This window comes from Bradysia coprophila (genome assembly GCF_014529535.1).
Source record: "Bradysia coprophila strain Holo2 chromosome IV unlocalized genomic scaffold, BU_Bcop_v1 contig_5, whole genome shotgun sequence".
NCBI classification, from domain to species: Eukaryota; Metazoa; Arthropoda; class Insecta; order Diptera; family Sciaridae; genus Bradysia; species Bradysia coprophila.
Genome location: NW_023503374.1, coordinates 8,635,711 through 8,661,885, shown reverse-complemented (window position 1 = coordinate 8,661,885; position 26,175 = coordinate 8,635,711). Strand labels below are relative to the sequence as shown.

The 26,175-nt window shown below is 34.6% G+C and overlaps 1 protein-coding gene across 2 annotated transcripts; it reads right to left on the bottom strand.

Moving 5' to 3' along the window:
• Positions 1 to 1,512: 1,512 nt before the first annotated feature.
• Positions 1,513 to 14,421, bottom strand: LOC119071700 (protein 5NUC-like). Of its 2 annotated transcripts, none has more exons than XM_037176688.1 (11): positions 13,806 to 14,421; positions 3,881 to 4,129; positions 3,670 to 3,820; positions 3,354 to 3,610; positions 3,135 to 3,295; positions 2,958 to 3,073; positions 2,745 to 2,894; positions 2,544 to 2,688; positions 2,184 to 2,319; positions 1,886 to 2,105; positions 1,513 to 1,823 (listed from the first exon to the last, which is right to left on the bottom strand). In XM_037176688.1, the coding sequence occupies exons 2-11, from the start codon at positions 4,111 to 4,113 to the stop codon at positions 1,596 to 1,598; spliced, it is 1,797 nt and encodes a 598-aa protein (XP_037032583.1). In that variant the 5' UTR covers positions 4,114 to 4,129; positions 13,806 to 14,421; the 3' UTR covers positions 1,513 to 1,595. The 2 variants fall into 2 exon arrangements, with proteins under 2 accessions (XP_037032583.1, XP_037032582.1); XM_037176687.1 differs by having other exon boundaries at positions 1,514 to 1,823; positions 2,544 to 2,683; positions 2,740 to 2,894; positions 13,806 to 14,420.
• Positions 14,422 to 26,175: the final 11,754 nt, after the last annotated feature.

Sequence of the window (26,175 nt, the reverse complement as noted above, 5' to 3'; positions counted from 1 at the left end):
AATTTACTTTCTATTGCTTTGCAAAAATTGTTGGTTCTTCGGATGTAATTTGGCAGCGTAACTATTCGTAAATAAAACGACTCTTCTCCCTCCATGTTATAATTGATCAAACAAATGTATAATTAGAAACTACAATGAAATTTACCATCTATTAAAACATGCAAATCAACGAAAAGCATAACATTAATTGACACAGGTACAGATACATTCATTTCTGTAATAAAATGTTTGTGTGCAGAAAGATAATTATGAATTGAAACAACACTCAAATTAACTTTTTACACGGTTAGACGTTCTACAATTTTATTTGTTCCACATCGTTCCACATTTTACCAGTTTTCTGTTACTTTCCAATAAGAAAAGTCGACGTAGCTCCACATTTTACAGATCTGTTACTTCCACAGATCAAAGTATTTTTAATCTGTTGATTTCAAATCTTGTACTTCATTTTTTTTTTTAAATATTATATAAAGTATATTTTTTTGTTGTCGTTATCTTCAGTCTCGTTTAATGCTCTTTGGTTCGTTTGTAATTAAATTCTCTCACGTTTTCAAGTAGAGTTAAACAATGTCCTAAACACAGCATTATACGAAGTCTTTGAAAAATGGGAAGCATATCGCCACCATCGGATTTTGTTTGCTATAGAATTTTCAACAGATTCATTCAAAATCATTTGTTATAGTTTAACATATCCGTTAACAGATGAAATAGCAGTCTGAGAAATATTATTCATGGGACAAACCGATAAAGCTTTAGAACCAAAATTCAATTCAATCCAGGTCTTTGACAAACCGTTTCGTTTGTGTTCATGAATTAGTCCGTTACATACATGTTGTGAGCACTTACTACATCAATCTGTGGTTCGATTATTATTGAAGGACTCCAGGCAAGCAAAAGCGAATTAATGTATTAATTAGTTGAGGTATACCATAGCTATCACGTAGGTTTGTTCTAAATTCAAAATTCTATGCACACACAGTTAGGCGGCGATGAATATATGCATCGAAACACTAATCAGTGCCGCATATTCGAATTCTAATCTAATTAAAATGGCTAAATGGCTAAAATGGCCTAGAAAGGTAAATGAAGTAACTATACGTTGATTGGCGTGAATGTAGATATTTAATTGACTTATTCTATGAATCGATAGCCTTTTTCTAGTACAATTAAAATGGTCATTTTCGATCAACTTTTTAGTTTACTATAACTCAGTCCACGGCAGAGTAAAATAAACCAGGCAGGAGCGGTTCATTTTTGAAACGTTAAATGCAGGAGCACTGATTTGACTAGTGACCTGAATAATGACCTATATATGAAAATGAACTCAAATGAACACTGACATAAGTTGAAAACTTTAATTCGCAAAAAACATAGGGCTACTAGATTATTCAGGTCCCTAGTCAAATCAGTGCTCCTGCCTGGTTACCTTAACTCTGTCGTGCTCAGTCACAACGTCAAACGGATCGCATTCATTGTTGTTTCGTCTTATGAAACGTGTGCTATTCGAAATCAAACACTGCTGGAAATTTGAGTTATATGAAAGGCCACGTCAGACGCTCATTTTTATTGTTTGATGTGGTTAAATTTAAGATTTTCTACAAGTATCGATAAAAGGTCGAAAGCAGAATTGATCCTATGAGCATAAATGATGTGTTTACATGTCTTGCATTGTTTGGCTCTGTGTCGTCGTCGTCATCCTCTTCCTGCACTTTTCCGATCAATGTTGTCCGCCACTCAACAGCTGGATACACAACATTTACTGACTTTATGTAGCTTATAACTGCGTCCAGGTCAACAATGCCAGTTGATATGGTTGGTTTATTCTGATGATAAAATTGAGTTTAAAATTCCTCTAAGTTTTATCTCCTCCACCAAAAATACTAACCAAAAATGTTGTGTGACCATCACCTCCACCACCGATGAAATCGGTCGTTACTACATTATATGTTCGACTATCGTCCAAATTGTCAAATCTCGGAACATCGCAATTTGCGCATCTCACTCGGACGGATTGAACGCGTGAACCAGTCGGTTGTGTTAAATTGAAGGTAACTTGTAGGCCAGAATATTGGAAAAATTCGCCTCTGCCAATTGTATCCGAATATCTGATGATAAATAAATTGATCAGAATGAAATACATGAACCATACTGACATTTCGTAGTTAGATAGTGAGCACACTCACCTTCGTACAGTATTCTCCAGCGTAGTCAATATATCCTTTCCTGTCATTTGTACTACTACGATACGGCTATCGAATGGTAAGACAGTCATAAGATCGTAATGCGTAATAATTCCCCTAGCAACATTTGCTCTGATTCCTAAGAAATTTAAAAATGACCGTTAGTTGCAGAGGATACGAAGACAAAAAGTAAAAACAAAGTTAAATCAAAGGAATATAAGGATTTCTGGAAAAATATTTCTATTTAAGGATATCTTGACACGTAGAGACTCTGTGTCTTAGTAACACACGCAGCAATACAAATTAAATCTAATGCGAAAGACAACCAAAAGTTTAGATTTTTAAGTACCAAAAGTTCTTTACCTCCGCTATTCATAAAACTGATTGCCGCATCTGTCCAATATCCATCTGAATTATTATGTTGGATGGATCGAACGTATACCATTGAATCGGCAATAAGATTTCCAAAATTGCATTCGCCAAATCTACAGACACCATCCAAAGTCACCTAAAAAAAATAAATTCAAAATCAGGCCAATTGCCCGTCACATAGGAACTAATTACCTTAGTTTCGCCAACAACTTCGGCATAAAGTTCATCCAATCCTGGACGGTACGTTTCCAACAAAGCTAAAACATCTTGGTCTCGAGGTACCTCACCGCTGAGCAATATAGGTGTTCCGTTGAAGGAGAGCAAATTTCCATTAGCATCAAACTAAGATTTGGGAACTTCAGAAACGGTTTGTCAACAACCGAAAAGATTATGAATCAATCTTACACTCAGTCTTAAATGTCCAAGATACTTGGTGTACGCATAAGCTTGGACAACAGGAACTTCAACACCATTGGGCTTCTTAACAGTAGTCGGATACGGACCGATAGCACTCTCCGGCTCTATATTTTGTTGTAATACAAGATTGCTCAAATAGCCAGGTGGCATAACGAAAATAAATACCTGGGTGATCTCCAGTGTACAAAAACGAATGTGAATGCCCTCCTATGACCACGTCAACTAATGGACATTCAATACCAATTTCCTTATCTTTCTCATAGCCTGAATGACCCAAAGCTATAATTATATTGACTCCGGTTTGCCTTAGCGCCTCTGCTTCGGAACTAGGAAGTAATGCAATTCAGATGTTTGGTACAACAAATGTTGGATTGAACCACTCACTTAATTGCCTGAATTTCATCAAAATATTCAACCGTGTTCGGTGCAACCAACAATTTCGTTTCAGGTGTCAAGTAACCAATTACACCGACTTTCACGCCATTTACATCGAATACGGTGGACTTTTTCAAGGATGTCGTGTTCTGCATTTCTGGAGTCTTCGATAGATCTAAATTTGCTGCTAGGACGGGAAAGTGGGCTGCATTTAAGAATGGCACTAATCCATCCACACCGTTATCAAACTCATGATTTCCTAGCGACTGTAAGTGGACTTTGGTTATGTTCATTACGATGAGAAACCTTTGTTCTATTCATTTACGATCGCATCAGGTCGCAATAGATTCAAGAACGCAGATACAATTTTATCTTTGTACAGTGAAAACCAAGGCGTTCCGGTATATGTGTCGCCTGCATTCAAATAGAGTACTGGTGCACCACCATTGTCAGCTTCATTTCGGAATTTTTTCAGTCTGTAAAAGGATTCGCTGCACTAAAAAGCAAAGGAAAAGAAAAACTGAAATTCAATTTACTCATATCCGACTCTAGCAAAGCCACCGTAACATTTGTTGTTTGTAACGTCTTCCTTACTGCATGTATCGGAATTAGCCGACGTCTGTTCGAATCGTGCATGCATATCATTATTGTGCAAAATAATTAAGTCTAACGGAGCGTTACGGGACACCGATTTAGAATTAACTTGCGTTAAAGACAGAGCAAGAACCGCAAATGCCGCATATCCAAAAGTTGTTTTTGATTTGATCATTTTTTGTGGTCGAATTCTGAAATGAAAAATAGATGGTCAGGGTCACGTTAGACTCGGAAGAAAGAATAGCAAGATCGGAAATGGAAAAGGGTAGCTCTTTCTAGTTATGAAAATTCTGATAGCGCAATTTAAAGAAAAGTATTTTATTGACTCAGAATGAAATATTGTTTGATATTGTGTTCAAATAGCAGGTACCATTAATGTTTCGTAATTGTGCTGTATTTCGCGATATTAAGATATAAAAAAAGCCCAAAGATTTAAAACGTTAACTTCAATTTCATACCATGTCATCTGTCATCGACAGCATCGACAATAAATAAGAGGTAGTTCCCCCTTATATGTTACATCTGCGTTAGAAGTAATGGAGTAAAGGATTATGGCACAATCTGTTGAGAGTATTTAGGTCAATAGACGTAAAAGACTCGGTATTGACTCACAGAACGTCCGATTGACAACGCAACTTTCCTAAAATTTAATTGATCATTAAAAATAATTGCTATACATTTCGAAGTCCCCTTTTAAGATGAGTGTTTAAGTGATTATCTTTCAGTCCATCATAGACGATATTATAATAGAGTAGACGTAAAACAAAAAAATGTTATTCGTCACTGAGACAATATCACTACAAATTAGCTTCGTTTGAATAATATTTTCGGTTCGATTCAATTAAAATGGACACAATATACTTGTTACAGAAAATATGATACCGAAACATCCTTGTTAGTCATGTGCAAAAGATACTCTCACAGACACAATAAGAAAATAGGCACAAGAAAACGGTTTTTATTCCTTTTAATAAACACATCATCGTTCATGCGAATTAAGCCTTTCAATCATTTTGGAGTGTGTTTACTCGTAGGTGTTGGGTTTATTATTATCTGTTATGGTGCTGCTGTATGGTGTCATTTTGATAAGTAGACACTTTGTTAGATTTGTGCACACACTCTAAGTGGATGTAATCGTTGTTGTGATGTGTTGTGTATGTATACCCACAATATCCACCTCAAACCTCTATTGTTAAATTTATTAACATTTTATCAGTTATTGTGACAAGGTGAAATTAGGTCTCATAAACTGGTTAGACGTACGTACAATTACACGCTAATTTAAGTAAATTGTGCTTTTGTTGAGTTTTTTTTTCTCGAAGGGAAACGACTGACAAAAGTTTATCCCAAATATTCCAATTCATAAAATAAATCCATTAAATTTATCAGATCAGTGATGTTGATTCATGTTAATTTATTATCACAGTTGTATGAAATGTGACGTCATGCGTCACATTCTTCAAGAGGAAAATGCATCGCTTGTCGATTGAAAATAGCGTTACTATGTAAAAATGAATCAACATCTATCATGTCCGGAGCGATAGCGGAGGACTTGACGCAGTCTAACTTCTAAAAAAAGAACGAAGAAATTTTTTTGAGACGCGGCAACTATATATAGCCGAACATTTCAGTTTCTACCCTTTGGACTGTATCACCACAAAACATATTCTATCATATTCTCGCTTCAAATACGAGCAAAACGAGCTATCACTCGACTATGTAGGTTTAAAAATGCCGGAGATACATCGTTTTGAAATTGACCACTTTTCATACAAAGTACACCAAATTGACTGTTTCCAAACAAGCAAAATCTTTCACCTTACTCTGTATGTTTCTATCTATCTATCTATCTATCTATCTATCTATCTATCTATCTATCTATCTATCTATCTATCTATCTACCGACGGTCGATCTCGGAAACTAGTCAGCCAATCTCCATGAAATTTTGCAGGAACCTCGGGGTGGGCATAAAAATGAAAATGTGATACGCCACTACCCCAGGAAAAACCAGAATTTTGTTTTATTGGCCTCGAAGTGGTTTCTGAGTGTGGTTTTCGAGGGTCGGGAACGCGTTTTCAGCTGTAGCTCTGCAGGGGCGTGTGACCCATCAAATGAAAGGTATTCGCCACACGAATCGAACAAAAAACTAATTAGAAAAATTGGTGCAGATTTGGTTGAGCTAGAGTGGTCAGAGTGACCAAATTTTGAGCTACTCGAGCGTAGGATGAAAGGACTAATATTTTTTGGCTTATGAGAGATAGAGATTTACTTTCTTCGGCAAAGTCTCAGAGTTTTACGAGTAGAGCATATGTGAAAAATGTCGAAAGTTGGAAATGGGTGGGTCAATTATGTTTTTAGAGGTATTTCTTGAATGGTGGCAGATAGAGAGTTACTTTCTTCGGCAAAGTCTCAGAGTTTTACGAGTAGAACAGAAGGGCATATGTGAAAAATGTCGAAAGTTGGAAATGGGAGGGTCAATTGGGGTTTTGGAGATATTTCTTGAATGGTGGCAGATAGAGAATTACTTTTCGTCAAATTTTCGAATTTCGTCAAATTTTTGATTTTCGTCAAATTTTTGATTTTCGTCAAATTTTTGATTTTCGTCAAATTTTTGATTTTCGTCAAATTTTCGATTTTCGTCAAATTTTCAAATTTCGTCAAATTTTCAATTTTCGTCAAATTTTCAATTTTCGTCAAATTTTTGATTTTCGTCAAATCGATTTTCGTTAAATTTTCAAATTTCGTCAAATTTTCAGGGAATAGTCAACATAGCGGTCACTACACAGCTTACATTACAATTCGGAATCAATGGCACCTTCTCAATGATACAAACTTAACGACAAAACGTTGGCCACATTTGGCTAAAAATGTATATGTTCTCTTCTATGAAAGCGTTTCTACACGTTAAGTTATATAGAATTTAGGTTTTCATATTATTTGCATTTGTAATGTGTGCAACATTTACAACGATTTTAAAAAAAAATTTGGAATACGACTTCAAATGTTACTCCTACAATGTTCATAAACATATTTCAAGGTTTCATATGAAGTAATGAATAAATTTGTAGATGAAACGATATTTATTGATATCTTTTATTTTTGCATAATTAGTATAAACATTTTTATGCTCAAAATAGCGGCAGAATAAAATCATTTGCATACATAGTCCATAACTTAAAAAATTAACAGTGTCACATCTTCACAAGAAGACGTAATATTGCACCAACTTTTTTACTTCAAAGTAAAATATGGTTTCATTGAGCGGCGTCTTACAACTAATATTGGTATCCTATGGATATAGATCGTAAGTGCGCTAGGTTAGAATGGTCCGGAGCACTGAGTATGAGTATACTAGATGCGGCACTGCACATTACGCATTTTATGCAAAGATTACTGTGTAGAGGTAGACTTTACTATTGCGAATTTTGACAACATGCACATACTTGAAACATTTCAAATCAAAGATGTGCAAAATTAGCGTAACAAAAAGACTTTTGAAATTTTTGCATATCCTAAAGTGTATAAAAAGAGACAAAATGTGGAGCCTTGATTATCAACACTATTTTTGTTCACAATTATGGACCATTTCATCATTGGTACGTATTAGCGTGTTACTAAAACAACTTTATGCAACTCAGCATCACAATGTTATCAGCTGAGTTCTTTCGAAGTTTGACACTAAGTCAATGTGCCGTTCTGAAATAATTTAGCCGCCGCCGATCCCTTACCAGTCGGCGCACCGCCGCCGACTATTTTAAAACCGGCACACACCTCTAATTTTCGTCAACTTCCGACTTAACTTCTAAAACGACTGATATCCCGGCAAAAACTCTTTCAGAGCAAAGTTGGACGCAGTCTACAGTCTATATGTGTGATAACTTCTAAAACAAATGATATCGCTAGAGGTGACGCTGTCAGCGTCGTTACGCAAAATTGAATTTCACAGCCAATTAATTGAAATTAGCTGATCTAGTTTTCCAAACCCGTCGCCAATTTTTTTTTTCAGAAAAAATTTTAACCAACAGAATTTTGACTGAAAAATTTTCAACAAAAAATTCTGCGTCGCATGTGGCAGATTAAATGTTCTCGTAGGTTTGTCCGTGAGCATCTGCCACTTTGCGACGCAGAATTTTTTGTTGAAAATTTTGTCAAAATTCTGTAGGTTAAAATTTTTTCTGAAAAAAAAAAATTGGCGACGGGTTTGGAAAACTAGATCAGCTAATTTCAATTAATTGGCTGTGAAATTCAATTTTGCGTAACGACGCTGACAGCGTCACCTCTAGCGATATCACTTGTTTTAGAAGTTATCACACATATAGACTGTAGACTGCGTCCAACTTTGCTCTGAAAGAGTTTTTGCCGGGATTATGTTCTTTAACACTTTGATTGTTTTTTTGTTCATTTTTGTTACTTTCATATCATATCTACAAGCAATTTGTCACCTTAATAGTCTTGTATTGTCTAGTATGACGACGTTATCATAATCTCTATTAGACAAGACGTAAAGAGCATGTAATAAAGATAAATCGATTAACTTAATGTTACACAAAATAAATGTTTCAGTTCGAAGGCCTCGTTCGTGATGTATATGTCACGGAAAATTCGACGTTTCTCAGACGTACCTATCCCCGTCACACAAAAATGAATGAAACTTAAAAATATGAATGGTCTCTTGCGGAAGGTTATGCCTCCTTCCATATCGTGATATACTTTGTGAACGTTGTCAAAGAGGTAGACGCTATACGGTAACAAGACCACTTTTCAATTGTTGGTACAACTTTCCTATTTATGACTATTGGTGCCTGGTACTCACTGTACGATAAACGGTTTTCTTTGTATAAACTGATTTGCTCAAAAATGCAATTAGATTAAATTTTATCACCAATAAACGGCTCATTTAAATGATAAAATCACAAACACAAACATAAAAAAGCAAACTTTCCTGTTCAATTGCCTAGGTGTATTCGATGTAGGAACATTTTCGGTTTATTTTTATTTTATTGCAGAGATAAAGTGAAACGCAGAAAAGAGCTCAAAATTTATTCGTCAGTGAAGATCGGAATAAATTGTTCGGTTGATGATAACAATAATAATGAACAACGTCAAAGATTTGCAAAAATTTTGCAAATTGTTCTAAGTAGTTAGTAAGAAGTGCTCAGTGCTTGAAGGTTTATCTATTTTTAACACTGAAACAAGCAGCAATGGACTTCTTGTAATTCCGTCAATGGACATTTAATCAAATGAAAATTTAATTGTGTGAGTGTGTAGTTTTAATCAAATGAAAATGGTGTATGGAGTCAAATATTATGCACGATGAGGGCGTGGATATACATACTCTACACTCCGAAGCGTTTTGCTCAAAACCCACACTTGAGAGTTTGCTTTTAATGCGAAGCTGTAACCTCATACAACGAATTACTTTCGTAGCATCCAATGTAATCTGCTATTACTAAGCAGTCAGCAACATTTACCTGACCACAATCTTTGTAATTTCTTGGAAGCCAAAAGGTTGTTTCTGAATTAATGAATTATGTAGCAGCATCCAATATATTCCCGTTTATTGTCCGTTCCATGTTTAATTTGGATATCCAGGGACTATTTTGGGGAAAATTATTGGAAAAATAAGGAAAATAGGGAAAATCGGGAAAATTAAGGAAAACAGGGAAAAAAATAGGGAAAATTTGGAAAAGATTGAGGAAAATTTTCACTGTTCTCCTTATTTTTCCTATTTTCCTTATTTTCCTTAATTTTTCATATTTTCCCAATTTTCTTTAATTTTCAAAACTTTCATTTTTTTCCAAATTAGTTTCTGACCTTAAGTCGAACAGTGTATCAAATAAACAATTCTACGTAAAAAAAAACTACTTTGTGAGACATTGGGCGTAGGGTAATCTGGCACGTCATACAAATTGATGGTGTGCCCATACTATGATCGTGTGTGACAGATTCCCCGATACCGGTTAATTGTTCCATCAATTTTTATGATTTTAACGAAAAGTAAGGTTGATTTTATTCAATGTGTTGTCATGGTCACATTCTCTGTTGTTTTTTATTTGAATTCGACTATAGATTTTCATCACGAAAACCGTTTAACTCATCACCAGTAGTTGCAGTGAAAGTGTACAGTAGTTTAAAACTGCACAATTTTTGAAAGCGACCACTGTATTTCTTTGTCGTTTTTACGATATCCAAATTACAACAAAACAAAAGATTTTCGATGGGGTGAAGAACCTAACAGTTTTCGTAAGGAAAATCAAAATTAAGTTGACAAAAAATGCAACAGTGAAGTTGACCATGACTCCATCACATCAAATCAAATTGTTGACAACCAAAAATCATTAAAACGGAAAATTCCTTCAACCTTTACTTTTCGAAAAAGCATAAAAATTGATGGACCACTCAGCTATCAGTTTCGTTCGAAAATGGAGGGAATCGTGGACTGCTTTTATCGAACGTGTATAAGTGTTTGGTACTTGTCAAGCCAACTAGCATAGAGTCAGAACGGGCATTTCAGCTTGTGGCTACTGGTGTAGTAAAATTCGTTTAAGACTGAACGACGAAATGCTGCACCGTTTGTGCGTTCTTTCACTTGAAAAATTAAGAAGTTATCACATTTTCGTTTTCAACAGATTCTACATAAATTCTAGATCTACAAATTTGACAGTCTTTATATTGAATGGTTTTTGTCCCAGTAAACTGGTCGTTATGCATGTGCGACAAATATTTCAACTAGGAATAAATTCAAAAATTGCATACAATATAACAGCCGTCACAATCTGTGGGCTTAGAAATATCAGATCCTACATGAAACAAAAATGTGATAATACCTTTTCAAAATAAAAACGTTTTACAATGTCATTACCATCATTATAAGTCAAAACTCTTGAAGCGACAATAAATTAATGAATTTTGCTAGTAATTTTTGTGGAAGTGTTTTCGTTACTCAAATCATAATTTCTCGTCAATACCGAAAATCCCGGTATCAATCCCGGGATTCAGATTTAAAATCCCGAATCCCGGTATTCCAAAAACAGTCCGGGATTGCATTCCCTACAGCTATGTCTCACAAAATATTTTTTTAATGTAAAATTCACTGTTCCGAATTTAAAAAATGCTTATTCTATTTTAGGTGAGAAGGCAATATTTGGAAAAAAAAATTAAGGAAAATAGGGAAAATTGTGGAAAATAGGAAAAATTAGGAAAATTAAGAAAAATAGGAAAAATTGGGAAAAGTATAAAAATAGGGAAAATTTTCCTCAAAATAGTCCCTGGATATCACAAAGCAGTTGACGTAAAATGAATCGAAAAGATTCTTCATGTAATGGATTTTTTTCGCAGGGCGCAAACTGATATGTAAGGTCAACTTTCGCATGGGGCAGGCAATAAAATAATAAACATGCAAACTATTGAAATTCGATCAAATTGGTTCAAATATTTAGTTAATGTGACAATTATTAAGGTTCTATACGTGTTTCAATTTAACAAACAATATTTTTTCTTCAAATTATTTTACATACAGACTGCTAATACTGACGGTTATACAATTACCTATTATGAATAAAATGGTAATTCCAACGAAATAAAAATTCCATTTATTATAAAGTTAACAGTTTTAACTGATTGTACCTACAGAAATGACAAATTATCTATTGTTGCGAAAAATTATTCAATGATTGACCTTCAGTAGATAATATGTGTAAATGTGGATAAATCAACAATTTGGATCACATTATCAAAGTATTTGTTTTCTATATTTATTTATGACTCAACTGATGCAAGTAAGATGAGAAAAAAAAAACATCCGTACGAAGGGTGCACGAAATAGTTAGTTGTACGTGAAAGTTATGTATCTTAAAACATCACTACATCTTCACATCTCACTATCTTGCATTAAAATTGCTTCAAGTTAAAAGACAGAAAGTCTCATCCGAAGTTAGACTTATGATTATACTTATATGTACAGCAATAGCTATATACCTCTATATTCAGCTATGTACAAACGAGGCTGAATATATCTGAATCTGATTCATGTGCAACAGTCCGGATGACTTTTTGCTTAGATTAAATGACTAGGCAGATTAAGTTGATAAAAACATGCAAGTGAAGGACCTGTACTAGAGCTGTGCGGGCCGAGGTTTCTTTGAAATCCGACAGGCCCGAGGCCCGGCCCAATTCACATTTTCGAAGTCCGATCCAAGCTGGCCCAAAGAATTTTAGGTCCGGCCCGATCGGGCCAGGCCGTACTTTTTTCCTGGCCGCCCGATAAAAACATGTCCATAGTAATTGTGATTCTATATCAATTAAAGTCCAGATATTGAATCGATGATTACAAAAATTATTTAAAAACTACAAAGGGAGCATGAGCGGTCAAGTACTCTCACAAAAATCAGAAAACGATTTTCAGTAACGGGTTAATTGGTGAATGCTTCAATTACGCTACGTTTGGAATAAAAAAGCATGTAACAGCAACGGAATCGAAAGTTCGGGCCGGACAAAACGTTTCGTCTAAAGTCCGACAGTAACCAAACTCGGGCCGGATATAACGAGAAAAGTCCGACCCTTAACAAATCAGGTAAGTTAAAGGTCCGTCCGGCTCGAGGCCCGTCGGACCGGATAAAAACTCGGGCGGCCTGCACAGCTCTAACCTGTACTGAAGGCTAACTTTACAAATTCGTGTCAAGGACCAGAGAATAATTTTTATGCACACTCATGTAATCGCGTTCCACTTCACCTTTAAAATTTGCATGTGAATTTTTTTGAGTAACAGTAGCCGATATTTAGGAGGGATAAGACGTGCAAAAACAAAATCTACCATACCGCTTGTGATTGTGATCAGAGATCAGATTTTCTATTATTACATAGAGAGTGGAGTACCATCAGTCTTGGAACTATTTTGAACAAAATGATGTACACCCGATGAACTTAGCCTCGATTTCTTTTTTCTTTTTTCAACGTTATTCAATCCACAAATACAATACAATTATGCGTGCGAGACAGCAGTATCAGTATGAATTTACATGTACGAAATACGTACATATTACGAAGTCTTTTATGTGGATTGAAAATCTGTGGTATGTAAGTAAAGGGAAGAAAAGTTTCGAAGCTAATATTTGCTGATGTACACATCCGAAAAACTCCGCAGAATTTTTTTCGGAATTTTTAGAATTTAAATGCCCCAAAATTAGCCCTGGACTGCAACACTTTTAAATTGTAAGCATCCACTTACAGATAAAGGTATGAGCTCACCCATGGAATGCCATTTAAGACTATCTCAATAATATTTACATTGACTATCTAATCCACGGGTAAAAATAATCTCTGACAGTGTTAAATAATATTTTTGGTCTAAAGGCGATAATTTATAAGAGCTTTTCAGTTTATCGAATCAAAAAATACCAAACAATAATAAATTAAATTAAATCTACTGACGTAGATCCTGTGCAAAAAAATAGACAAGACTTTGCACACACATTAACATATTTCACAAAGGAAAAATTCAACGGCTCGAATTAATGGTGCAAAAAATGCATAGTTCGATACATCTACTTTGTTCCGATGAATATCAAGTTCATGTTTTTTTTTCAGAGTCAGCTATTTAATTGAGACATTTAAAATGTACTACATTGTCTCATTCGTCACACATGTTGGATACCTATTTTCAATAATTAAACATGTGCAAACAGAAAACGTGTCTAGAGCACAGAGAGCACATAGCTCTAAATTCACTTTTAAACGTAAATTCGTATATTGACTATATTGACACAGCCTAAGGCGTTGATAAATGTGATATTTTTGATTTCTAATTTAAGAATGGCTAACCGTTTTTTGTTTATACATAAAAAAGAGACGTTTTTTTTTTAACTTACCAGACAGAAAAAAAATTATTTAAAGTCGAAGAACTTTCGCCAATCTATAGCCAAACCACTAACGTTGTGTACGACTCGTTTCCGTTGTACTTGATTTTAAAATGATTATCATGAAAAATTATTGATGGTTTAGGAATCGTATAATAATGATTGCAGATTCTGATCAAATTTAAAAAAGAAAAAAGATAATTATCTCGCGTAGAGTCTTATGAAACTTTTAAAAAAATAATACAAAATGCAAGTCTGTGTACTAGACCTAATTAAATACTTGCACGTACGCACAGCACCTGATCACTACCCAGACTTTTTATCACTGAATGCTTCAATGTTATCAATAACGAATACGACGAAATGAAACATTTGTATCAATAGAACTGCGATATCTCGCTGAAACAGCCGATCTTATTTTTACAACATCGAAGATATTGCATTGTCGAATCATTTACAATTTATTTCGGCTATGCCTCATGTATTATTATCAAAAAGAATTTGATTGAAACACTCAATTCATATTTCAGCGATACACGATGTCTCGCGTGGATTGTCGAGATCATAACCGCGCGCCGTATCACAGAGGTGTTTGTATGTTACTTTCGTAACCGTTGCGCGAAGACTAATCCACTTGATTTTTTAACCGCTTTGCAGTCGCTCTATCCGATTTTCCGGTGACAATCGTTTGCGTATACTCTGAATATACACAACATGCATTTATAGACATAAAACTGTGTATTCAGCGTTTACCACGGTAGTTTCGGTGTCTGAATGTAATAATTAGTTATGTGATTTTGGTTAAATGCTTAATTAAAGTGTTAATATGCCGGTATTCTGTGTACCTTTTCACAAGTTGTTTTTTTTTTGGCTGCAGAGTGATTAGAAGATAAACACGTTTTCTACGTTGAAGACGTAACAGATAGCCCACGCATTTTGTGAAAATATTGTTTTTTAACCTGTCTGCTATTTCATCTGCTAACGACAGCGATGTTCACTTTAAGCAACAATCTCTCGTCATAGCACTGTTGCTAGCATTAACGTAGCATTAATAGGAAACCTCGGTCGGCCTGTAGAGGTGCCACAATTTTTTTCAGTACTTGATTCTTTGCGTTGTATTTTCCAAGACTTTAAACTTTGAAGAAGTCACGCAGATACAGATACGCGGGTTACACACCACACTTGATGATAACATGGCGGATTTCATACAAAAGTTCACCTACTGTGATGATTGTCAACGCCGTGATGATGTGGTGTTTTTTTTTGTATGTAAAATCATCAGACATGGTGTGTTCCCGAGCATCTAATAAAATGGCGGTCTGCGTGACCTTTCCAAAGTTTACAACCTTGGTATTTTCAATGAAAGTAGATAAGTAGGTATGGCCAGTCCATTCAAAATTTCCACTAGAAATGAGTTCGTTTGAGGTGGCGCCATGCAAATCCGTATGTGCTCCGGCTAGAACAAATTTGAACGTTTGGCCATACCTATCTATTTACTTTCATTGGGTATTTTATGGTAATATACCGTCGCTCTGGTAAATTTCCATGAAATGTCATCGTTGTGAAGTTGGTTCACAAAAAATAGAGTGCTGACATTAGTAACTTTATGAGGAGATCTACTAGAAATGTAACACAATTCTACCAAAAATCTATTATATTTGTGCGTTAGCTTTCAAACAGCATTTCCCTATTCAAGCATTCTTGGTGAATACATTCAATTGTACATATGGATGTAATGTATCAACATGTGAAGGATTTTGACGGTCGATTTGCTAGTATTAGGATCAGTGCCTGTGCCATGCCCTCTTACATAGAAAATATATATGTTAAAACTAATGAAGTAAAAGATTTTCTATTAATCTGCTGACAATACTTAGATCGAGAGAAGTGAGTGAGAAGAAAATTGAATAACATGTCTGTCGTCTGTGAAAGGTTAACTTAACACTCGACATTAAACTAATAAATGATATAAGACACTGTACACTAACGTCTTAATTGTGATCGTAACGGATTAGCAACAAAATGACATCACTCTCCAGTATTTTTGCATCCTTTGGCGCACATTTCAAAGTGTTTTTCTCTGGTTGAACTTTAGTCAAGTGATTTATTTCGATTTTAACCGAGTAAAACGTTTTACACAATGTTTCGGATCTATCCACTGATGTTCGATACGTGTAGCAATGTAACAGCGACAGCGATGTATTTTTTACTAATTTTAAGAATGCGAACACTTCGGTATACAATCACACAACAATGCGTAGACGTTTTGTTTGCTTTCCATGTACTGAAAGATAAGTATTTTGCTGATGGAGCGAAATAAAGTAAATATTTTAGGCGATTCAATGGATGATTCCAAATTGAATATACTCTTACGCAACCAAACATTTTCAAATTTGCTTTGAGTTGCATATAATGGAGTTGAACGTGCAGGCTCGTCTAGAAAGTGTCTGTACTAAAATGAAATGCTTTCTGAATAAATTGTACTAACTTAGAAATTGACACCACTGCACTCGAAAAAGTAATAAAGGGAATTCCTTTCATTTTATTTATACTGAGTATATCGCGTATATTTTGAGTATATCCAGTATAATGAGTATGTCGAGTATAACCGTGGATTTACATAGCAACGTAAAAGTGACAGATGCAATGTTTTTTAAATACTGCAACCCGAAATTTCATTCATAATTTTAATTTTATGAATGAAATTTCGAGTTGCCGTATGAGAAAATTTTTGCATCTGTCACTTTTACGTTGCTATGTAAATCCACAGTAAGTCGCATGTGTTTGACAACTGCCACATTCAGAAAAATGAAATTTTTTACGCGATGGATTTCGATCAAACAAAATGTCAGTGTTTAGCCAGTGATCTCAGGAGTCTGCCAAGTAATTAGTTTTTCAATCGGACTAATATCAGCTGAGCGATAAGACTATGAAATCATGTGCCAATCACATACAAAAGCAAACATTTTCCAAAGTCTTATAGCTCAGCTGATATAGGTCCTATTGAAAAACTGACTACCTTGCCAGACTCCTGAGATCACAGGCTACACACTGGCATGTTGTTTGATCGAAATCCATCGCGAAAAACATAGCTAACGCCGACCCGTACGAAAGACCTATTCGTATCAAAAGCCTTCAGTGTGAAACTACCTATTTCTCTTACTTCATACTCGTCTCTACTGAAAAGATATTCGCCATTTAAAATTACTTACATTATCCACTATTTGCCTTGTTATCGTATACAAATTAATTGCCGTAGGCAATATAGACAGCCCCGTACAAAGTCAACTTTCATAAATTCGTATTTTCAACTTTCATAAATTCCTATTTAAACAGCTATATACCACTATATTTACCTATATTTACCTATAAATAAACATTTCACAGATGAATATGTTATTATATAGCTCTATATGCCTATATAGCTCAATATAGCTGTAAGGTAAATATAGATGTCCATATATGGAATGTTTGAAACACCCCACACACATAACCAATTACTTCTACGTTAACATAAACTATCTAAGTACAATTTTTCCCACTTTTTATCACTTTTACTAAAATATAATATGGCCGCCGGCAGCCATTTTGTTAGGAGACCGGAAATAGTACGTGCATTCGTTAATATATTTGAAACAAAAAAAAATTCATGAAATTCGGTCAAAATTTACTAGAGATATTGACAAAATACTCCACATTTACTGTACGGCCGAGTAGCCGGATAAGTGCTCACTTCAAGAGACGTACCTCACGCTGATTGGTACAGTCAATACCTATCTAACAAAGGTAAAGTAGACGAAATATGTTAAAATTTGGGCGCCCTAAAAGCAAAAACTGCACACCAAGGGGTCTAACTCACGAGTCGGTCGTCCGATTTCTATAAACTTACGAGTATAGCGTTTAAATGTCCGAAGATATCTTCGAAAAACCGTAAAGCACTTATTGGGCCCCAGCTCGGGAGGGTTCGATCCAAAATCACTCATCTTCGAACTTAGCCTGTCTTTTGTCATTACCAAACGGGGAAAAAAGAATTTTCAAAATCGGATGCGTTTTCCTCAAGTTAGAGAGCCCACAGACAGACGGACAGACGGACATTTATTTTTTCGCTGATTTGGCATCTATGGACAACCACAACAAGGCTGTATACTTTGGGGAGGTCACGCAGATACAGATACGCGGGTTACACACCACAGTTGATGATAAAATGGCCGATTTCATACAAAAATTCACCTACTCTGATGATTTTCGTCGTCTTGATGATGTGGTGAAATTTTTTACATGTAAAATCATCAGAAGTGGTGTGTTCCCGCGTATCTAATAAAATGGCGGTCTGCGTGACCTCCCCAAAGTATACAGCCTTGCAACCACAATAGGTTTCCCCTTACTCAGGGAGTCCAATTCGACGGGTTACAAAAGTATGCGTAAACCTATAAGACCCCAGTACTTCGTAGGGGTCTAAAAAAATCATTTTTCTAAATGTGGCAGTTGTCAAAACATGCGACTTATACTCGACATACTCGTTATACTGGATATACTCAGAATATACGCGATGTACTCGATATACTCAGTATAAATAAAATGAATGGAATTCCATTTATTACTTTTTCGAGTGCAGTGGTGTAAATTTCTAAGTTAGTCCAATTTATTCAGAAAACATTTCATTTTAGTACAGAACCGAGGGGTAACTCACTTCTAGATTAAATGGATTAAATGGATTAAATGGTATTAAATGGATTAAATGGATTAAATGGATTAAATGGATTAAATGGATTAAATGGATTTAATGGATTAAATGGAATAAAAATTGGATTAAATGGATTAAATAGGAAAAAAGTTCATTTTACCAAATACTGTAAAAGTCTTAAAAATTGTTGATTTTGATCGAACCACGTACTACAACTCATACTACAATGTTAAAGAGCGAAAAAATCCACTTTTAGGAGTTTTTGGTGTAAAGTGGATTAAATGGATTAAATGGATTAAATGGATTAAATAAATTTAATACCATTTTTCACAAAAAATTTTTTCCTATACCTCACGAGTACTTAAACGAGCTGGGGATCGTGCAAATCTATTTTTCGCAATTACTTTACAAATTTTTCAGGTCGGTAGCCTAATTATTTCGGTAAAACTAAAATTTTTTTTTTGGATTAAATGGATTAAATGGATTAAATGGATTAAATGGATTAAATGGATTAAATGGATTTAATGGATTAAATGGATTAAATGGATTAAATGGAAGTGCGTCACCCCTCGTACAGAACACTTTTTAGACGAGCCTGTACGTACAACTCCATTATATGCAACTCAAAGCAAATTTCAAAATGTTTGGTTGCGTAAGAGTATATTCAATTTGGAATCATCCATTGAATCGCCTAAAATATTTACTTTATTTCGCTCCATCAGCAAAATACTTATCTTTCAGTACATGGCAAGCAAACATAACGTCTACGCATTGTTGTGTGATTGTATACCGAAGTGTTCGCATTTTTAAAATTAGTAAAAATACATCGCTGTCGCTGTTACATTGCTACACGTATCGAACATCAGTGGATAGATCCGAAACATTGTGTAAAACGTTTTACTCGGCCAAAATCGAAAGAAATCACTTGACTAAATGTGGCAGTTGTCAAACACATGCGACTTACACTCGATATACTCGTTATACTTGATATACTCAGAATATGCGCGATATACTCGATATACTCAGTATAAATAAAATGATAGAAATTCCCCTATTACTTTTGTCCGTAGGTCAACCAACAATAATACTTCAATATGCGTATATTTTATATAAACTGCATGTCAACGAATGGATGCTGTTCTGCGGACAGATAAACTCAATTTCTTTTCAAGACCCGTTTCGCAGACAAGAAACAGGAATTACCTATTGATATACCCATTACTATATCGATTGATTACGATTTTTATTGGAATTAACGTTTGCCATTTAAAATTAATGCAAAAATCAATAGTCACCAATACAAAATCACAGAATTGTTGTCGATGCGGGAAATACGTTGATCATTATAAAAACTACTGCTGCAAATCTTCTTCATACACCTTAACTTAATAAAATAAAAGTAATCAGGAACACAAAATCTTATTTTGCCGTTTAGCGCTTACTCCAAAAAAGTCATTAGAATAATTAAATTTTGTTTTATAATTCTCTCACAACCATCCAAGCTCAGGCATTAGAAAACATGGAATTTTTTATTGTGTTTCTCTTCCATATAATGTTTGTAGTCTGATTCAGACATGTTAGCCGACTTTTCAGTTCCAAAACGAAAGTGAGAACGAATAATGATTAAATATAATGAAGCTTAGAAAGTCAAGGTAGATATAGTGGGGAAGGTATTGCGTCATCTGTTCATTTCATAAAAACCAAGAAATTTCTCGGAAACTCAGGCGTCGTAAGGCCATCTGTTTTGAGAGAGATGTAAATAATATTTTGTGAAACACAAGTAAAACATAGTCAACCATCTAGAAAAAGGTGTCGTTAGCATCGAACTAATGTACTCGGCTTTCCCTTGGATAAAACAACGATTTCTTAAATATAGCCTGTCAGAGACTAGTCAGGAACGGTTTTTGTTGACGAAATGGCTGCCATATTAGTCCTCAAGCATTTATCTGCTATTTGACTAGTAGACGCCACCGACCTCTTTTCGAACCACTATCATGTCTGGTCTGAATTGAAGATATATAAATTTTCCATCCAAATATACGCCAACAACGAAAAGAAGGAACAAGGTAAATAATATTATTTCTATTCCGTGTAAATATTTGAATGTATTTAACAGCGTAATATGCAAAGAAAATCGGATTTTTCGGTCGGTTTTTTATTTTTTTTGGTTTGTTAGCCAATGTAAATAGGAATAATAATGTAAATATTTTTTGGAGGACACGTAAGGGTGTCAGTTCATATTTGAAATAAATTTGAACACTGACATCGTCAGGTTGTTTAGTATAACAAGAAATAAGATTGCCTTCATAAAGGGGTCCATTAACGCAGGGGTGTTGAGTTGAGAATTTATTTTATTTTGTATTAGAAAAACTCAATGTGGTGATATCGAAACAGAAATACGAATAAGTTGATGCTCGTTCGTATCAAGGTAAGTTCAAACGGCTTAACCGATCTACTATGAACATTTCTATAGCGACTAGATTTTTGGACAATAAACCTTTAGCAGCGAAGTATGCAAATTTGAATTAGACGCCCTCCTCACCCTCCTCACCTAATATCAGGTCCCATTTTGGAAAATTGACTTTCTAAATTTGGTAAAATTTTCCTAAATTTACAAAGATTTTCTAAAAATTTGCTAAAATCTTTTGAAAATCTTAGCAAATTTTGGAATATTCAACAAAATGTAGCAAATCAATTTTCCATAAATAGTCCCTGTCTAGAAAAGCGGTGTTATGGGAAAAAAGGAGTAATGGGATAAACAGTGAATGTATATCTTTGGTATCTGGTTAATTTGATTATAAAAACAACAAAAGGTTACGCAACAACTTTTGTTTATCATACACGTTAACTTAAATTGTTTCGTGTTTCAGGTTGTGCTCCTGTTATCTATGTATCTTGAGGCTAGTTTCCATGATTTACGTTTATAAGCATTAAACTCTTACGGTAACACATCTTACGGCGCGGTTTAAAGTTTTGTTGTTAAGCATGCAAAGTTTCCTAACCATTTTTTACTCGGAACATGGTTTTTCCAGCTGGAAAAGTCATTTACACGAAAAATTTTAATTTCGAAGATTTTTGTTTGTCCCCGACACACCCGCCCTGAACAAAAATAAAGTTTTACCGAAAATGCACCCAAAAATTGATCGCTGTTCTGAATAGAGGGACCCTAGGGGAGTTCAAAACGATGGTCCGTTAAGCTGGACCAGATGCTTCCCCAGCCCATACAATTTTTTCCTTAGTTGTATGGGTGATGGGAAGCATCTGGTCCAGCTTAACGGACCATCGTTTTGAACTCCCCTAGGGTCCCTCTATTCAGAACAGCGATCAATTTTTGGGTGCATTTTCGGTAAAACTTTATTTTTGTTCAGGGCGGGTGTGCCGAAAGCATGGTAATTGCTCAATACTGCTGATACATTAGGGAATAAAATTTATTTGGTGGAGTGGAAATGAGACATGGTCAGGGTTTTTCGTAAAGGTGTCCTGGAAAATTCATCATCTTTGATGCGATTTTCAATCAAATCATCAATGATGGTGGTACACTTAAGTACTTCTGATTTTACGCAGACCGTTGTTCTTAACTTACCTTACCTTACCGTACCTTAAAAAATATTCAAATTTCTAGACAAACAGTTACACTAAAGAGAATGTCTATGAAAACTTGGGTTGTGGTAGAGGCTTCACCACAGAGTGGAAGTCCATCTATCCTACCATGCAACGATAGTTAAATTTTACTTTCCTATTTCTGGAAATTTTGGAACTTTTACCTAAACTGATAAGTAATGTCATGTCAATATGACGAGTCTATTTCTGTGTAATTCTTCTTTAAGTTCTTTATATAATTTGAAAAAGACGAAATGTATCTAAAGCATTGACAATGGCCGCTTAAGAACATATTTAGCATTTGTGGGACTTAGGGTGCTTCAAAGCAGCTAAGATTAATTATACCTAGACTTGTTTTTCGAACGAAGAGATTCTACAAGAAGAGGGTTTACGGCATCGATTCCCTTCAAGTAAAAAATTAATTATTTTTCTGTTCTTTCAGTGAGATAGTGAATAGTACTCTATCAGTAGAGTTGTTATAGAATAGAGGAAAGAGAATCGGTGCCGTAATCCTTCTCCAGTATAAATCATCTTGTTATCTTGTCGTCTTGCAGCAAACTGTGAGTTATTTCGTATCAAAATGTATACTAGGAATACTTACTAACAAAAGAAGTAATAGATTCGATAATCTTACTCGTGATAAGTATACTTACCGTCTGTGAAAGATTAAACGTTTAGCAATCAAAGTGATTATTTCAAAATTGAATCACTTTAGATGACAATAAAAACTCAATCAACTTAATCCATCCAAAGGGTGTGGTCCAGTGTTTATTTAGATAAATTCGTGTTGCTTACAAATAAAAATTCTCTTTTCTAATTTCATTGGAGTATTATCGTCGTACAGTGTTGAAAACCTTCCAACCACACATAATATAATTATTGGTATTTAATGTGGTAGACTACTTTTAATTGAGTATTTGAATAAATAATATTGAAAAAACACACTTCTCCGATTATTATGTTCCGATTATTCTATGCACACAATCAAAAATTCATTCACAAAAAAAATGGCAGTCAACGACTAGCTAATTAATAAATTATTATTTTTCTCTAAAATATATTGCGTTCGACCAAATTTCCTTTTTGCTTATTGCACAACTGTTTGTATTTCATTTTCGGCAGCCGTTCGATACATGAGACTATATCCTGTGTACGCGGCTAATTGAATCTGTTTTTCCGTTAAATTAGCTAAATATGCGCTTTGTATCCATCGCATATAAACATCGTAAGCCAGTAAAGGCTGGTCACATTTGCTTTCTTCAATATTTTGGAAATGTAATCCGTAATTTGAATAGGGAATGGAAGTTGTGTATTGTTGGAATGGTTTCGTGTCACAGCTATCGTCACCAGGTAACATCTATTAGTAAAAATAGTTTCAATTTATCACAAATCTTCTTCTTCTTGCGATAGAATGTGGGTATAATTCCCTCAATTTACCTTGATCAAATTCGAAAAGTTTTCAATTAAAGACACAACAAAATTTTAGACAGATAAAACAAACATATATGTCGTATTGACACCACGTAAATCCGATTCACTCCTAATATAATATGTTGAGGTTCAAAGGCACAAAGACGTACTGAATTCGAGAATTTAAAAAACTATATTCTAATAGAGCACGAACAAGAGACGTTGTGTATTACAACACAGAATGTCTAAATATATTCGCATAGGCACACATAACGACGTAAAAAAAACCCTCCCTTTATTTAAAGTACATTTTATTGAACTCAACATCAAAATATGCTGGAATACATAAATAATATGGGTATACTGTACACAGTAAAACCATACAACCAACTATAGGTATAGCGCAGATGTTTCACACATGTGGTAGCTCACTGCTTTACTGAATTGAAGGATTTCGTTATGTATGGGACTTATTTGATAATGAGGCATAGCCGAAACACAAATGAAATGTAAATGAAAGTGAGATTATAAACATTCAACGGCTTTTTCGAAATTTATTATGAATGAATTTACATCGTTTCGTTGAAACTAAATTTAGGCGCAAGCTGTTGGGTTTGTACAGTGTATTATATTGAAACTTTAGGCGTTTATTTGCCGAAATAAACGAGTTGGACAATATTGGTTTACTTTTGCTATTTATTGTCTTACAAATACGGTTGGTATGAGGAGCAATAAATTATTCATTTTGAATTGTTAAAGAAAGACCAAAAAAGCAATCTTAGGTATGTTCGATAATTAATTCGATTGATAAAATATCGATTATTTCCTTAGAATCGATTATCGATATTTTCGAAAAATTAATATCAATCGATAAATATCGACTGATAATTGGTAAATATCGACCGATAATCAGTAAATATCGACTGATAAATCGATAAATACTGACTGATAATTCGATTATCAGTCGATATTTATCGATTATCGATAAAACATTCGATTGATACAGTATCGATTATTCGGAAATTTTATCATCGATTGATGATATTTTTCAGTGAACATGCCTAAGCAATCTGGTTCTAGATCTTGTGAATCAATCAATCTAGCCTTAGGAATTTTTTTTTTGATACTTTGACTTTAGAAGGAGTCACTACATGATTTAGTCTCTGCAGATTCAATACACAAAAATATGTGGGTCTATCGTATTGTACTTCACAATTTCGTTGCATTTATTCGTTTTAATTAACGCTATTATTACAGTGTCAGGGCACCCATTCTCATGTCGTTCGTAACTTGACATGAGTCACCATAAATTACGGCAAAATTGACATTTTTCTCGAAATATTTGGTTCTCTCAATTAACAGGTATAGGCATAGTAGGCATAGGCATAGAAATTTCTTCTGTTGGTCCACTCATACAAACAAAGGGCGTGGGGTAATTTGGCACACGGTGCTAAAACAACGCATTTTTTAACTACGTAAAAGGTGAACTCGCACACGATTTTTCGCTACCAAAAGTTTGTAAAAGGAGTCATTAAGTCGATGACATGGCTAAAAAGCATTTGCAGCAACAAACTTGCGTGTGCGAGTTCACCTTTTACGTAGTTTAAAAGTGCGTTCTTTTGGCACTGTGTGCCAGATTCCCCGATGCCAAATAAAGGTAGACAAAGGACCTCCTATTTATTCGTAGGTTCGACAACGCAGGTAAGACAGTTAAAATTGTACTATTCTAAAAGGAATAGTTACACATAAACGATGTTATGGCATATGTAATGCTTTGACTGTACCATCTGTGATGCCAACGACAAAAATGAGTAGTGAGATCTATCCAATCTGGTCATTAACATATATAAAAACCTATAAGAGAACTATTGAAGTAATAGATTTTGCATCAACAGATATTAGTTCGATCCAGGGTTTGATCAGAAGAAGTAACAGACTTCAAAGTTACGCAGGTGTTATGCTTCTTGACAGTGGATTTGGATTGTGGAGATTCGAAACGATAACTCTGTGTATACCGAATATAATCCCCTTTCGGATATTCGTTTAAATTAAAATAAAGGGAAAATTTAAATTAAAAAATATTTTCCATTACGGCCCATTAGATAGAAAATTGTTCAGATTTGAATTATCACTCGCGAATTATTCAGATGTGAATAATCAATGAAACGAACCTGTGCTATTTAGAATTCAGTTATTAAATTCGAAACAGGTCTGTTAAACAAGCATTCCACAGCATTCCATAATGGTTTGCTTATATTTTATGAAAAATTTATGTTCTTTTTTGGCTTGTTTGAATTTTCCATTGTAAAAATTTTTTTATTTAGAGTGGGATTAAATTTCAAATGCCCAAATTGCGTCCGTCTGTGAACGTTATTATGAAATTTTGATGACAATAGCAATGTTTTGCAAAGGTCTAATCAAAAATCCCTTTCGCAATTAATTACGAAAATATTTCCAATTCTTTTTCTGCATTCTGCCCTTAACCAAGTCAAACTAAGTAGATCATGGAAAGTTACTATGGCATCCGAATTGTGAGAACAATTTTCCAACCACTTGTTCTCTCTTCAAGCAGTGTGCATAATTTCATTATTATACAACTTGTGGATTTGAATTGATGAAAAAAAATTTCAAACGTAAAACCATTGTATTTACTACTTCATCGAGTAGTTAATTCCCACTTTGTTTCCT

Bases quoted from the DNA above. Each gene is read 5' to 3' on its own strand.
- LOC119071700 (XM_037176688.1), bottom strand. From the start codon at position 4,113: ATGATCAAATCAAAAACAACTTTTGGATATGCGGCATTTGCGGTTCTT. The intron at 2,895-2,957 runs GTAAGATTGATT...CCCAAATCTTAG, and splicing joins TTGGACATTTAAGACTGAGT to TTTGATGCTAATGGAAATTT. The intron at 2,320-2,543 runs GTAAAGAACTTT...TAAATTTCTTAG, and splicing joins CAGTTTTATGAATAGCGGAG to GAATCAGAGCAAATGTTGCT.